Source organism: Hippopotamus amphibius, chromosome 6 (genome assembly GCF_030028045.1).
Source record: "Hippopotamus amphibius kiboko isolate mHipAmp2 chromosome 6, mHipAmp2.hap2, whole genome shotgun sequence".
Classification (NCBI taxonomy): Eukaryota; Metazoa; Chordata; class Mammalia; order Artiodactyla; family Hippopotamidae; genus Hippopotamus; species Hippopotamus amphibius.
In genome coordinates, this window is record NC_080191.1 from 120,545,348 (window position 1) to 120,562,179 (window position 16,832).

Genomic DNA, 16,832 nt, shown 5'->3' on the forward strand with positions numbered 1-16,832 from the left:
TTACGATCAAATATCTCCAAAAGAAAATTACCCTCATTTATTTTCGGTGTAATTGGACTCTTCAAAGAGAAATGGTCTGATGGGTTTTTAGAACCGTGGCAGTAGCTGGGCATTCCAGAGAACACCCCAGAACCAGTCTGGGCACATTCACTGCTAATATTCCCATATTGGCATTGATCTTGGGATAGAATCTCAAGGCAGGCACGTCAGAAGTCTATCCCTTCAACCCTGGCCAATTCAGAGCAGAAAGGAAACTTGAGGATGGGATGAAACCCATTCTCCCATCCTGAAGGCTGCGGACGTAGCCTTGTTTGCGAGGCAGTGCAGATCTGAGCGACAGGGACAGAATGAGAACCAGCCTTCTTGTTAGAGCCTGGCCCACAAGCTGTCTGCCTTGTCCATGATTCCACAACTGCATTTGAGAAATGGCCAGGAGGGAATGTAGTGAAAATGGAGTGTTCATAATGAAATTGAGGATCGATGAAATAATAAAAAACAAAAGCCTAAAGGTAAAATTGGTATTGATTGACCATCTCAGAAAGCATGGTTAGTAAGAGATCAGGGCACGCTTCCTGTATGTAAAATGGGGGCTTTCTCTCCTGAGTGAGGCTTGAGCGGGAATGTCGAATGTTACCGGATGCAGTCCCCGCAGTGGTCCTCTTAGAAGGTACGCGGCCTTTGGAGGTGGTGTAGCAAGGCAGAAAGGGCGTGGAGTGAGCACTCAGCCCTGCCTGGGGTTTACACCAACTTTCGCTCTGTGACCTTGAGCAAGTAATAACACCTCTGATCCTTTCTGTTGTGTTGTTAATTTGCACAAATTGGTACAAAACATCTGCCTTGCAGGCTTGTGATGGTGATTAAACCAGATCACCTGGGCGGAGGTACAAAGCAGGATGCCTGACGCAGAGCAGGCAGGCAATCTCGTTATCCCTCCTCCTCACGGTGCCTAACAGCTGGGCAGGTGCCTGCTCACCCTGAGCCTGAGGACCCCCTTAAATTGTAGACTGTATGCACCTCACCCTGGTCGCAGCAGTGCAGCTGGGACAATTTCAGACCAGGGTTGGAGCACGTCAGGTAGATGTTCTCCCTGCGACGTTATCTCCTGGGCCCTTTTACAGGTGACATAGTTGAAACCCAGAGAGTCAACATGATTTGTCTAAATCAGTGGGTAAGTAGTGAGCCTGGCACGTGACTCAGGCCCCTGGGCTCAAGCCTGCGTTTTACACCCCAGCAGCCCCTAGCAGAGCACCTTGCTGCCCACATAACGTGATGTTCACACACCCCTTTGCACTATGAATGGTCTTTCTGGACATCTACACATCGACTCCCCAACAAGCCTGCAAGCCTCCTCAACACAGAAAGAGAACATGTCTCACATCTTCAGTACTTTCCGGGACACGTACTACAGGGCTTACAGTCGGGGTTCAAGAAATAAATATCCATCAGTTGAGATAAAGAAGATATTTTCATGGCCTTATGATCTTAATGCAGAGAAATAGTTACAATATACACAAATCCAGCTGAGGGAGAGAAACACATTCATTTCACAACATGGTGGGCTCTTTAAGAAGGTGGCTTTTCAGGCTCCTCGGGGATCCTGGAACTCACATAGACTCACCCCCGCTGTTTAGAGAGAAAATGGCATCTCTGAGTGGCGTCCCTGTCCCCACAGAGAAGTGGGGGGTGAGAGATGTGAAGGGGGAGGGGAGAGGGGAAAGAGGGCTGCAGCAACATGGGGTGCTTAAACCAGGAGTAAAGGACAGGGCAGGACAGTGCCGCTCACATTTATTGAGCAAGCAGATCACCTGTGGACCCCTGTTAAGTTAGCAGTTGCAAATTATTATATATAGGATGGATAAGCAAGGTCCTACTGTGTAACACCGAGAACGATATTCAATATCCTGTGATAAGCCATATGGGAGAGAATATAAAAAAGAAGGTATATATGTGTATAACTGAATCACTTTGCTATACAGCAGAAATTAACACAATATTGTAAATCAGCTATACTCTAAAAAATTGTTTAAAAAAAGATATCATGTACATACTAAAAAAAAAAAAAAAAATGCAGATCCTGACTCAGGAGGTCCAGGTGGGACCTGGGAGACTGTATTCCCCTCCCCAGGGATGCCCAGGGCACTGCTTCACAGAGCACACGTTCAAGAATCGAGGACGTTGTCACAGAACAAAAGACAATGGACACTTTGCCCTTTTTCTCTTTTCCTCTGCAGTCATTTGTCTTTTGACTGTGGGCAAGTTCCTTCATCTCATGCTGGGCAGGGGGCAAGGGAGAAACCTGCTAGGCAAGCTGGGATAACAGCCAGCTCCCCTGCAGGATGCCCACTCCCACCCCCACTTTTTCTGCCAGGTACACTGGATGGGGGGCATTTCATTTTACCATCCAGGAAATGAACATGTGGGTCTGGGTGTCTGAAGGCCGCTTCCAGTTTGACAATTATCTGTGTGGAGGAAATGGCCTGGAGGTTTTGGGTCCGTAAACCTGGTCCAATCGAAAAGCTGTGTCCGGTTATCAGGATCCCCACTCTCTGCCCTCCATCCTTCTGCAGGGGAAATCTGTGCATTCAAGATCCATGGCCAGGAGCTGCCCTTCGAGGCGGTGGTGCTCAACAAGACGTCAGGAGAGGGCCGGCTCCGCGCCAGGAGCCCCATCGACTGTGAGCTGCAGAAGGAGTACACGTTCATCATCCAGGCCTATGACTGCGGCGCGGGGCCCCGGGAGACGGCCTGGAAGAAGTCGCACAAGTGAGTGACCTGATGGAGCTCCCTGGACCCCTCCCACGCCTGCCTGCCTGTCTCCGTTCCCACACTGCTCTTTAGATACGCATGCTTGGTGGTAGCCATGCTGCTCCAGGCTGCCTGATTGCCGGCCAGGTCCCCAGGTCCCTGCAGGCATCAGCACGGGCCACTTCCTGCCCCTAGAATACTCTACTCCTCTGCTGCACATGAAGATACTCCTGTTTTGTTATCAGGACTGAGTTCACTTGTCACTTCCTCCGGGAAGCCTTCCGTGAGCCAGCCCATCCCTGCAGACCTAGTTGGGACCTCTCCCTGGACTTCTGTCAGGCCATGTGCTTCTCTCTGTCACAGCACTTTTCATTTTGGGTTGTAACTTTCTCCCAAATAGAGTTTAGCTCAGCGCCTAACCCAGAGTAAGAGTGGTTCAATTCTTACTAGATGGAGTAAATGAATAGGGGAGGGAATGGGCAGATGATCTAGAGGAAATGTGTTGCCTAAAGCTGGGTAACGAGGGTGGTCAAGGAAGGGGAGTTCTCTCTCTGGGGTAGATTCATCTAGAGGATCGGGGAGACGACAGGTGGAGGGGTCTCAATGAGAGGGAGGAAAGAGCACTCAGACAACAGCCACCCCGACTGTCGTATGGTTCTTGCACTCTTGTGACCTTGGGACCTGTGTCAGTGCCTGTGGGAGGTGTGGGAGGATGGTGTGATTCTTTCTTTACCGCCATCTCTTCCTTCCTGCTTGTGGTCCTAGGGCTGTGGTCCATATCCAGGTGAAGGACGTCAATGAGTTTGCTCCCGCCTTCAAAGAGCCGGCCTACAAGGCCGTTGTGACAGAGGGCAAGATCTACGACAGCATCCTGCAGGTGGAGGCCGTCGACGAGGACTGCTCCCCCCAGTACAGCCAGATTTGCAACTATGAAATCGTCACAACTGACGTGCCTTTTGCCATCGACAGAAACGGTGAGTGTCCTGAGAAGACCCCAGTGGATGGAAGCAGGGAAACAGCTCCACCCCCCGCCCCTCTGAAGGCCAAGTGCTTGGCAGGTGATGCCTCCCTTGCTATCCCTGATCTAGGCTCTGCAACCCAGAACTCAGCCCTGCCCTAGAAGGGATGACCTTACATAATTAACAGCCCAGCCAGGTCTAAGACACCCCAAGACACCTCAGAAACCCCCTCAGTGAATAGTCTATGGAACTCACAATGCCATCCATTTGGGCACTGAAGACAGGTTGGTAGAATTTTTCTGCTGTCATCCAGATGTGAACCATGCCATCGATTCAGCCACATCTGAGTTTCCTACATAACAAGTTGTAACATTACTCCCACCACGACAATCTGCTCCCAGACAAAGAGACGCTAAAAGAGAAGGTGGAGATTTTGGAAACACTTTCTAAGCTGTAGATCCATTCAGGGATCTTTAAAGCTCTTGCCAAGGTTCCACCCCAGTGCGAATGAGGATGAAAGACCCCTCCCACCACACTCCATCTCAAACTAACCTTACTGAACTGAAAACAATCCTAGAAAGCTATTTGCTTATTTCCCCATCACCATTATTCAAAAGCTCATCACAGTGTAAACACCACAGCCAGAGGCCCAATCAACTCATCGCACTTTAACTGTAATTCTCAATAACTTGATACTAATCAAATGATAATTATTTGCCAAGTATAGTGTTTCATTATTAGCATGAGTGTGTGGGTATATGTCTATTATCCTCACTTTGTTTCAGATAGGATTTAACTGCTCAAAGATGAGAAAGTTTATCCACTCTGTAAATGTTTATTAAGTGCCAGGCACAGTGCTGGGAACCGAGAATAGGGATAGAGGGGAAGTCAGAACAGAAGTGGGCCTGCCCACATGGAGCTTACTATCTAGGGGAAAAAAAAATCAAAATCAAAAGTAGAAAGTCAGGCAGCATCATGGGTGAGGGTGTGCACAAAGCATGCCGTGAGCCAGGGTTAGACAGCGAGTTAGCCCTGAGCCTCCTGGTAGCCAATGCCTAGAGGAAAACACCATCTCACAAATCTTCAGTGCTTCCCGTGCCTCTTGATGTTGAGGTCAGGGAGAAACATACCCTATGGCAGAGTCTTCTGCATCCTGAGAACTGCAGCAGATTCCACAGGACATGGATGCCAAGGAGACACCCTCATCCTTGGCCTCCAGGAGTTTATGATCCTGTCTTGGAAGATGAAACCACTATTCATAGAACAGACAAAATGGAAATAAGGAAGTTTCCTTATAAGATGCTCAGACACATGGCCGGTGTGAATTATACATCTGGACATCACTAGATGCTAATTGTGTGGGACACAGGATCAATGCATGAGAAAGTAAAGGAGACAATACCGGACTTTAAAGTTTGGTCCAGGACTAAGAAGGAGGTAATTTCAATTAGTAGAACTGCTCCTGACTGCTTTTCCTACAAGCCCTATGAAGTGGCTGGCTTGTTCCCGCCACACAGACACACAACACACACACATGCACACGCGCACACACACGCGCACACACACACACGCCACTCTACAAAATATGAAACACCTGCTTTGTATGTTTCTGGTCCCCTATGATCAGCTGTGCAGTCTATGTCCACAAGAGCTTTGGAACTTGGGGAGTAACAAGCCCTTGCTGAAGAGCTGCACTGGATAGGGGGAAGGGTATCTTGAAAGAGTGGTCAAGCTGCCCTTGGCCTCCTGCCTTAGTTCTGGAGAGCCACTGCCCCAGGAGAGAGGAGATGCAAATTCCTTTATCGGAGGGTAAAATGCCCTAGTCATGAAGATAATTACTCACCTTGATGAGCCATTTTCCTAACATATGCCAATTTATTTCCCTAGCTGTCTCATTAAAAGTGAGTAATGGTCCTTTGCCAGGCCTCTGCCTCCACCGTTGGTTTACAACCTGAGATGAAGAGGAGAGCCAGCGCTCCCAGGGAACGTGGGCCCCCAACAGCGAGGTTTACAAAAGCAGTTCTCAAGTAATGAAGGCAGGACCTAAGGGCGGATGCGGAAGCGGCTCCCATTCTAATGAGCTTCCCAGTTGGCCTATATCCATCACTCCTCAGCGACCTTCCCAGCTCCTTGAAGAAGTTCTTTGCATGCACATTAGAAAAAGTACTGCTGAGTTGGGGTCCACTCCTTCTGGTCCTAGGCCTTTAGGGAGATGGTTCCTTGGCCCCCCCACCTGCCAGGCTCTTTGGTTGTAGGGGAAAAGCAGGGGGACAGGGCAGCAGGGAGGATAGATGACGTTACATGCAGTCAGCTGGACCCATCTTAACGCAAGACGCAACCTCTTCCAGCCAGAGGTCCTCAGTCTCCCTTCCCTTGAATTCCTCCCCTGAAGAATCATGGCAGTAACAGTCCCTGCCCCATGGTGGGGTGGTGAGACCTCGGGGAGAGGCAGTGCCTGGGGATGACGTTCACAGGGTACTTGGCATATAGAGAGTGTTCCATTCGTGGTGTCGTGATTATTAGATATTTACCTGGGTGACCGAGACATGGAGGTTATTCACTCCCCAAGGATTTACAGGCCGAAATTATGGGCAAATAACTGCGTTGGTGGGATTACCTCTCTCTCAGGATGTTCTGGGTCCATTTCAGACAACTTCCAGCCACCCATCTTCTAGCACTTGGCTGGTCTCTCTGAGATTGGTAGGGCCTAGATCCTCACTTCTGTTGAACTGATGAAAAAACGGATTCCTAAAGCATAAAGAGCTGGCTTAACAGCACCTGCTACCCCAGTGGCAGAGTGGAGACTGGAGTCAGGTCCCCCGAGTGTTGGTCCCAAAGCCTTGTCACCAGTGATATTATTACTGTCCTCGGTGGTATTTGACAGGGATGCATAGCAATGGTATTTAAGTTCAAAAATACGAAGTTGTGTCTTAATCCTATGCCCACAGCCCTGTGTGTGTATGTGTGAGAGAGAGAGAGAGAGAGAGGTCCTTGAAAAGTTACTTAAACTTGGCCTCAGATCCTCATTGTAAAATGGAATTAAATACTGGGCCTGTATAAGAGGGCAGATACACTGCAAACAAGATGCTCACCAGAGTGTCAGCACAGAGCAAGCTTACTGGGCAGGGGTGGGAATGACGGCCCAGGGAGCAGCGGGGCGCTCGATGACACCCGTCTCCATTTGGCAGACTTTTCTACCTTCCAAGCAGGGGTTGGTCTCACGCAGCCTCCACCGAGCCCTCCGCAGGCTGCCCTGGTGCGTAACGGGCCTTGGACGCCTACAAGCACAGTGTGTCCTCGAGTCTGTTTGTTCTCCAAGTACGTGAAAACGCTTCTCTTCCACCTGAATAGAAGAGAAACACATGCTCTTTGTGGGAAACTAGGGAAGCGTAGAAAGATGTGAAGAAGGAAGTCACCTGTAACCCCACCGAAGACAACCGCTACTGACACCTTACCATCCCCTTTTCTATGAAGTTCTTAAACAAAAGTAAGGCCACGCTTTCCTTGCTTTTGTTTAGCTTCCCTTTATCACTTAACATTCGATTACGTGGATTTTTTGGCACCCATAAAAACGCTTCATAATTAACACGTTTAGTGTGAACAGCAGTCCATCTAAGCAAAGACTCAGGCTTAGCTTGTCTCTTACTGTTGGGCATCCAATTCTTTACTCTTTTTCAATGTAATAAGTAATGTTTAGATGAACATATTTGCACCTTTGTCTGCAATTTTTATCATTTTCCTGGAGTCAATCATTAGACATGGAATTGCATGGCCAAAAGATATGAACACTTGCAAAGTGACTGGCCTGCATAGCTTTCCAAAAGGGCGACTCCAGTTTAAATGCCAAAAGAAGGAGGGTGCAGGTCAGTGCACTTGTCTCATTGCATCCCTCACCCCATCTGAGTTCTTAAAAAATACCTTCACTGTGACACATAGTAGGTACTGATTGTTCTTTGAGCGTTACCTTCCCAGGTTCATTTGGAACAGAGAAATAAGCCCAGGGACCAGTACTCACCCGGGTTAACTGTGGACTCAGGTCTCCTGAGAAGGCACTGCTAGGAGAAATCATTCACATGTGGGGGAAATAATACAATTGTCACAGAAGCAAAAATGATGGCTTTTTCTGATCTTTCAAAAAAAGTTTAAATGTGTGACTTAGCCAAACATGACCCTTCCCCTACAACCATAGACGGCAGTATACTCTCATTTTTACCGAATGCTTCAAATCCAGTGCTCTGAAACCCATTCTCCCATGCGTGAAGTCGGTGGTGGTGGAGAAAGTAAATTAGTTTCTCAGACAGTTTCATTAAGACTTCTTACCCAAGTGGAGCTGTGGTAAATTGAGCCAAGGATTGCGGGCTCGTGTGTTTATTTTTCTACCACAATCAATAGTGTTTGGTCTGCTGAATGCCGCACGGACGGTAAACCCTGAGCCTTCCTGTTCTACGAGGTGTATCTTTTGAGAGCCATTTAACTTTAAAGAAAGAGAAAGTTAAAACTTTTTGTTCAAAATTCAATTTGATGTTGCTGAAACATACTTCTCGGGGTCCTATTACAGGGCTTCCACCCGGCAGAAGTCCTCCCCTGTGATGGCTAAAACCATGAACTAGTTTGTTAACAGAAGCCACAGAGAGTGTTACCAACCCCATACTGAGCCGTTCCAGATGTGCACCCGCCGGGCCCCTAGCTGAGACGGAAACAAATATTTGGAGAAAAAGGAAAGGGATTCTGAACACTGGCCACAAGACCAAAGATACAGCAAGTCCATTCTTATTCAGAGATTCCTGGCTTTGTTAAAGGAAACTTGACTTCCAATCACTGGCTGCAGGTGCATTTTTAGAAACAGTCCAGAGCAGATAGCAGAAGAAATGATGCCAATTCTTGGTCCAATGTCTTGGGCGACGTCGTACCCCCTCTGCCTCCACACCCTCACATACGCTCATGTTCGTAGCACCTGCTCATGGCCTTGTGCTGAGTAATCTTTTACTCATATTGCGTGATGGGTGGATGAATTTTTCCTATCTGTAACACATGGTGTGGCTTTTCTTATTTTCTGAATTTTCTTGAGTGAGTCCCTGTTGTCTGAAATCACATGAACAATATACATCAGTTGGAGTGGAAGAAAGCTCATTAAGGAGTTTCCCCTTAGTTGTGATGAAATATAAAAATATACCTGAGTCACACATAGAGAACAGACTTGTGGTTGCCAAGGGGGTTGTTTGGGATTAGCAGATGCAGGCTAGTATATATAGGATGGATAAACAACAAGGTCTTACTATATAGCACAGGGAAGTATATTCAGTATCCTCTGATAAACTGTAATGGTAAAGAATATGAAAAATAATATATACATGTATAACTGAGTCACTTTGCTGTACACTAGAAATTAACACAACATTATAAATCAACTATACTCCAATAAAATTTTTTAAAAAATTTAACAAAGGTGGAAACACATAAAAATTATATATATAAGATATATGTGTTATATAATATATATACACACACACACACATACATACACCTGAGTCAGCCACACCATGTTTATGTATTTGCTTGTTGATTTGTTTGTTTTTTAATTTCCATTTTCTTGATTTTGCTTCTGGCAAGAATGATGATATCATTTGTGTTCTAATTTGCTGTCAGCTCCACCATCAGAAAAAAAGAAAGCCAAATGAAATTATTCTCAACAAAGGAAGACTTTAATCTCTAGCAATCAAAAAGTAAAAAGTATTAAATGCATATCAGGCCTTGATTCGTTTCTTTGAAACCAAAATTTTATTTCAGCAAAAATAGTCAATTGGAAGTTTGCCCATTAACTGTCAAATATTTATTTCTGAACCATAATATCAAACCCACAGGAGCAAAAACACAAAAATGGCTCAGAAACAATGTCTGGTCTCTCTTGGAGAAGAAAAATGTCTTTGTCACCAGGGCAAGGAATCTGTTATTCTGTGTAGCTTTCAGAAGAGAGGTCACACGTTTTCTCTTATTGATTTTACTTCCTATTTGGTAGCAAAATAATGTGAGAAGAGGCAGTGGACATTCCTGGCGAAGAGCCCAGATGTTAAAAAATATGTGTCGGAACGTTTCTGAATTCCATCTTTTTCCCAGAGACTTGACATCAGATGAGCACACGATGCCCTACATTAGGGACACAGCCACATGGGCGCAGTTTAGGGTGGTCTTCTGACAATCCTGTACTTAACACCACCAGTTAGATTCCAGATGTGTGCGCACAATTCCCCGGCAGTTCCATCGCACAGCAGGAGTGGCTCCAGCCGGTGGTTCTTGAGAATCTTCCACCAAGGCACGAGCATGCCACATGTGGAAGCAAACGCCCTACTTGCCCTTGTTTTTACAAAGAGATAGGGGAAGGGGACATTTTATTCTGGTGAAGGTTGGAGGAGGGCAGAAGGAATTTTGAAGAACTGCTACATGGTTTACTAGATCTGAAATGATTTTAAATGTCCTGTGTCCTCAGGCAACATCAGGAACACGGAGAAGCTGAGCTATGACAGGCAACGCCAGTATGAGATCCTGGTGACCGCCTACGACTGTGGACAGAAGCCCGCAGCACAGGACACCCTGGTGCAGGTGGACGTGAAGCCAGTTTGCAAGCCTGGCTGGCAAGGTGGGCCTGCTCTCGTCAGTCCTGTCAGATGAAGGCAGCTTGACCATGTGTACAGTATAGGAGGTGCCAGACCTGCCCTCTAGTCATACAACGCATAGCTAGAGGAGTTTGTAAAGCGCAGGCACTCTTCTGCAAGAAATAGAGTAGCCTGTTTATTCTCACAACTCCTGGGTGATATAATATCCCCATTTTACAGCCAAGAATGTCCAAGGCAACCCACCTAACTCATGCGCCCAGTTTGTCCAGTGTGCCCTTTCTCAAATCTCATGACATCTTCCAGTCAATAGTAATTATCCCGCAGTGCTCAGGAGAAAGGGCCAGCCAGCCTATTCACTTTATCTAAGGGTTGCGGAGTCCAGCTGGTGCATTTCAAATTCCGATCATCACTCAGCACCTGGGGGAGATTGCGTGCGTCTTGGGCTTGCACAGAGGGTGCACAGGCAGAGATCGGAGATCCAGAATCCAGCCTCTGCTGGATTAGGGGGTTTCTAAAGTGTTGGCTCTGGGAATGAAGAAGCAATGGCCTTAGATGGAGGTGGATTTTGGTGCTAGTTTAGATCTTTTAGGATGCAAAGACAGAAGGTTCAGGTTACCCTTAGAGGATGCAGGGGTAGCAGTGAACTAAGGGGACATAAGGATGGGAAAGCTAGCTGCGGAGTCGGAGGGCACAGAGGATTGGATGGCTTATGGAATTGCAAGAGCTCTAGTGGTGGCAACAACAGTTCCGGGGGCTGAGCAGGGATGCTGGAGTTATCCCTGTGCCACCATTTTGGCTGTTCAGCTTCTCCTGTTTCTGCTTCCTGTGTTGTTGCTGCTGCAGGCTTCTGCTTATTCATAACCCACGTTGCTCCATGGACTTCTCTGCCTTGTGGCTTCTGTCTGCTGCCTGTCCTTTATATGTCTTTAAGCTTCAGGGCTCCTGTTATATTCTCTCTATATCTTTCATTCTTCAAGTCCTCTAGAGAGGGTGTGATTAGCTGTGTTGGTCATTCATGTTCCTACCAGGCAGGCTGATGCCAGACCACATATAGGTCACTGGTCAGACTTTGAATGACTGCCTTTTAGTCAGGCATTTATTCCTAATCCAATTCAGCAGGCCAGACTGGCAGGATCTCATGGTGCAAAGCAAGGACATCTGAGCACCCATCTGGGTCACTGCCCTCAGATCGTCCCCTGCACAACTTTATCTTCCTTAATCTTGCAACTAGAAAGATGGGAGGGGTGATTAAATCCACCTCTGGAGAGAGCCAGAGCCGTTTGCCTTTGAACAAAGTAAACAAGATGAAATGCTCAGTATAGAAGGCACAGCGAAGACATATGAAACATAAAGAACAAAGTAGAGTCATTGCTGTGTCCCTCTACTTAGGATCAAGCCAGAGACAGAGAGAAAGGAACAGGCCAGAATGGGAAACTGTGTGTTCCCGACCTCAGGGGGCCTGAACTCTGGTTTAGTGTAATTCACTAGACCCTGAGGGTCCTGAGGACAGAATTCTGTCTCATTCACAGTGGAATTTCTCAGGCTTAGCACATGACTGGCCCCAATGATAGGTGCTCAAGAAATAGTCATTAGAGGGACTTCCCTGGTGGTCCAGTGGTTAGGACACCACACTCCCAATACAGGGGGCAAGGGTTCAATCCCTGGTGGGGGAACTAAGATCCCACATGCCACGCAGTGTAGCAAAAAAAAAAAAAAGAAGATGAAAGGAAGAAGGAAGGAAGGGTCATTGGATGAATGAATGAATGGAAAGCTATTTAGATAAAGAAGAACTCACCTTGTTTTCTTTTGACACATAACAACTGGCCCGAGTGAAAGTCTAGCTTTTGAAAAGAAAGCCTGGAAAGAATGTAAAATGTTTCTAAGCATGGGACATGCTCACAATGGGATTTTTAAGTGAGGGAAGCAATACACAAAGCCGTATCTGGGGAATGAGTCCAATCTTTTTTGTCTTTGATAAATGAGACACCTGCAGATTTGGAATCACATTTTTGTTACCTATATTTAAATGTAATTTCCTAACGGAGTTTCTACTTAATGTCAGTGTTAAATGTATGCAAAGTAAAACACTTTTATAATGTTTCATTCTGCATGTTAAGAATGTGTGGGGCCCCTACCTCAGGGCACAAGGCTGTTTTCAGCTCTAGACAGGGAGGTCCAGAAGGCAAGGACGCTCTCCATCTGTTGGTGTATCTGCAGCGCCCAGCACAGGGCCAGGCACAAGGCAGGTGATCAGCAAGTGCTGAACAGATGAATGAATGGTTAAAAATGTACCTTTCCATGGAACAAAGACAAGAGGCAAGCACCACCTCCCGGCATCAGTTCACTGTGCCAGGCAAAGCGATGTAAGCAGATGTAACATCTGGACCAACTACCTGATGGTGGCTCCCTGCCTAAGTCTGCCAGCCTTAGGTGGTAGAAGCCAACGCTGGATTCTGCATCACTCCCCTCCTCCCTCCAGCTCACCCACTGTAGACAGCCATTAGGTCTGTCTCCCCAGCCATCATCCCAGCAGACTTTCAGATCACAGACAGGTCGTCCAGGGTCTCAGATATGTGTGGTGACAGTCAATGTGCTTTCCTGACATTCCTATCCCAGCCCCTAGAACTAGAGAGAAATCTTCCCTCCTTCCACCATACTGATCCGCTATACTCCTCCACTATGGCAACTGCCATCTCTGACTGACCCATCTTGGGGCTGATCTCTTCTACTCCTGGCCAGGGATGCAGCGTTGGAGCTGGAAGTGCTCTTTTCTCTAGGGAAGAGCATAACTACCGGTCCCAGGTGTGTGTCTCCCGTCCAGCCCCCTCTCCCAGCTTTGTAGAACAAACTGGAGTGAGACATGTTTTACTGGGTTGTTTTTTGTTTGTTTGTTTTGTTAACCACAGATGAAGCAGGCTGCCCCTCACTGAGAGAGGCCATCGGGTTCCTAGGGGAAAGGGCTGGCTCTTCCTGAAACAGGAGTAGGGTGAAGGCTGCACTGTATACAATAAGAGAGGAGCAAAGAGACAGGAGGCCATTCAGGGTGCAGTGAACAATGTCAGGAAGCCGGTCTGGCTTGTGGAAGGGGTGGGGACTGGGGAGAAAATGGGGAGCGAGTTTGGAGAGATCAGAGGTCGGGGGAGTGGAGGGCTGGTAGTCAAGATTTTGGATGTGAGGGTGAGGAGCCTCGATGATCCCCAAGCCCCTCAGACCCAGCTGTGAGTGAGGGCTCTGCAGACGTGTGCCAAGCGTAATTGACCAGGAGAGCAGAGGCTCCTCCCCGAGCCGGCTTCTTGCAAGCAACAAGAGTCACCAAGCAAACGCAGTTTGACAGTGCAAATTCTTGTAGCTGTTCTAAGTCATTTCCCTCCAGGCAGGAGGGGATTGCATCATACTGAAAGCAATCCATCATGCTCAGAGCCTTCTGTCTCCCCTGGACCCCTCACTCCCAATCAGCACCACCACAGGCCCTTGCTGCAGTCAGCTTCTCCCAGGGAGCTGTCCTGGAGGGACAGGACAGCTCTGACCTCTCCAAACTCGCTCCCCGTTTTCTCCTTAGTCCCCACCTGCTTGCAGCTAGAGCCCTCCCTTCCTCCCACACTCCAGTGATGCCCTAGGGCATTGGCCCTGTTTTTCACCATAATAACCCCTTCCAGGAATGTAGGACTGCAGCTTTCCCAAGGCAAGGCTGGCCTTTCCCAGCTGTACATGAAGGACATCTCACCCTCCGGGTCTGCTGCCACCTGCCCTTCAGACCTTGGCTAAAGCATCATCTGCTCAGGCTATGGTATTCCATCCTCTGGCTTTTTTCTGTGGGCGAACCTTGTCCTCCCAGAAATGATATGGGCTCCCTGAAGGCAAAACCACACTCCTCACAGCCCCTGGCACTCACTGAACTGTCTGTCCATCACCTAAGCATCACCTGAAAGCTTGCTTACCACCATCACTCACTAGTGGCAGAGGCAGGCTTATCAGAGGCTCAGCTAGCAGCAAGGGGAGGAAGGCTTTGCATCTGGAAAATGACCCCAGGGTACCAAGTGCATGCATATTGCTCTTATGTGAGTTTTGTCTTCTCTGCTATATTCTGAGATCATAATTCTGAGTAGGTGGTAAGGGTCAGCTCACTCTGCAGGGGTAGGTGGAGATTTGCCTAAGCAAATGTTACTCCCATTCTCAGCTGCCCAGAGAAGAAGAGGGTCCTCAAAGCATCAGCTAGACCTGTATGGGTGGAGGGGAGAACTGAACCTCTGTGTTTTGTCCTGAGCTCTGAGAACTCACAGTATCCCTATAGCAGCTCTTATTCATGGAGATGGACGATTCTAATAGGAACTGGGGAAAAGGTGTGCCCGCAGCACACGTGCTAAATACGAGCTTGTGCCTTTCATGCCAGGCATGTGGACTTGCAGTCTTCTTAGTGTCCATTTGCCTCCTGCCAAGCGGTTATCCATCCCCATGCCCGAGGACTTCTGCATCCATCCGTGGGTCAGAGCACAACAGAGGATACAGTGCCCTCAGAGGCTCTCAGGGTGATAGGGGCAGTAACAGTCAGAGAGGGCACTGCTTACCACCCCTTACAGGGGCCACAGACTGTGTCCTAGAGGAGCATTTGTAATTCAATTGCTGGCTTGGAGGCTTTGTTTTGTTTAGTTTTTACATTATGGTATGTAGCATTACATTGAGAAACCCATCTCTCCTTTTTCCCTTCCTTTATTGTTCTTTATAATCCCTTGGCCCATCTTTTTGTATCTTTCATGCTGAAAACATTGTCTGCCGAACACGTAGGACATTTTCCCTTTTATTGTTGCAAGCCTGATTTTGTATTTATTACCTGCTCCTGCCAGCTGAGACCTGAAGTTCAATCTGTCACTGTCCCCTTTATGCAAAACAGCTTCCCTCTGAAGAGAATCACTGTAGACTTTCCCGCTGGCCCTTTCTTTCCCAGGCATGCTGACCAGACATCCAGCCATTCTGGATCTGAAGTTCTCACATCAAATCAGCTTTCCCGACTTCAGCCCCCACAGAATCCCATCTTCATCTGCCTGCTCATCCTTGAGCACCATCCCACGGCAGCCAATTATACCTTGCCCAGCATCAGTTCACCGGTTCCTAGAGCTTCTCCCATGGGCTCAATTCCTGCTCCTTTTACCTTCACAGTAAGGTGTCCTATTTAATATAGAAAGAAAAGGAGATTCAGCCACATAATGAACCATTTCTTCTCCTTCTTTCGGGCTTGAATAAATCTCCAGGTGTATCAAACTGTCTCAGTGTTTATACCCTTCCACAAATCAGGCCTTCGTTAGGAAGGAGGTGAGTGTCTTTTAGAGGAATGTTTCTCAGATCTGAATGTGCACATAAGCACCTGAAAGGCTGGGTAAAATCCAGATTTTGACTTAGTAAGTCTAGGTAGATCTGCATATTCCTGGTCTATGGCCTTCACTTGGAGTAAGAATGTCATGCAGAAAGTATTTTTAAGTGTGTCTAAGATTTTTGTGTTGAAAAGACAGCAGCCTGAAAACTGCTGGTTGAGATTAATTTTCCCTTAGTTATTTGTATTGTGAGATAACTGAAATTGACACACGCATGACACAGTAGGAGATATTCTGTATGAATTCATTCACCCTTTAGTGAAGGCCCACTGTGTGCTGAAGCCTGGAGATATAGAGGAAAAGAGACCTACCAGGACTCATAGTATAGAAGGCAACATGGGGGACACAAGCTCTGCTGGAGGGAGCATTGGAGACACAAGGGAGAGACACTTAACCTTGCATGGGCCCTGGGGGAGATGCACCTGGGGTCAATCTTGAAGGATGATAGTTTTGGCACAGAGAAGACTAGTGTTCCAGACTAGGGAGTGGATGTCAGGAATGTGCAAGGGAGCATGATATGGCGAGGGCGTGGGAGAGAAGACTGGACAGGCCAGTGGGGACCAGATCAAGAGGGAGAACTCCTGTGTTACCCCAAGGGCAGTGGGAAGCCCAGAGGCAGTGTGGAGGGAGATCTTGGAGAAGAAGGACTGTCTGGCCAACCACATAGATGGTGGCTGGGATGCAGAAATTTGGACAGGGAGACCAGCTGAAAAGGATCGTTATTCCTGAGGGTACTAAGCAGAGCATTTCTGGAAAAGTATCTAAAATCATGTATTTATTCCAAAACCAATTCAAAGTACTGATCAGAAAAAGAGGTTAAATTTTCAGGCAAATCCCATGAGGTCCCATAGGCTAGGGGACAAGGTTGGCAGTCAGGCATGTCTGGGGTAGAAAAGACCCCTGCTAAGCCTTGTCAAGTATATGGTCCGTCCCCTCTGCAGCTGTCTACTTGCCTGCCACCCTGCCAAGGAGAAAAATACCCAGGCCCCAGGGGTCAGCTGGCTTCACCCTGCCCCTTGCAAAACTCAGATCAATTATTGATCAAGTACAACAAAGAGCTGACTTAGGTTTTCCTTCTTGAGAGGCATTGATTTCGAATCATAGAGTGATCAGCCGATGAAGGTACCCAGATTTGCTTAGAGAAACAGAAA

The 16,832-nt window shown here is 47.5% G+C and overlaps 1 protein-coding gene across 1 annotated transcript in view; it reads left to right on the forward strand.

The window, feature by feature from the left end:
* CLSTN2 (calsyntenin 2) overlaps positions 1-16,832 on the forward strand; it is a 611,171-nt gene that overhangs the window by 463,011 nt on the left and 131,328 nt on the right. Inside the window, exons 3-5 of the mRNA XM_057738942.1 lie at positions 2,568-2,763; positions 3,511-3,719; positions 10,189-10,338. Of these exons, the coding sequence (XP_057594925.1) occupies positions 2,568-2,763; positions 3,511-3,719; positions 10,189-10,338 (555 nt within the window). The remainder of the gene's footprint in view (positions 1-2,567; positions 2,764-3,510; positions 3,720-10,188; positions 10,339-16,832) is intronic.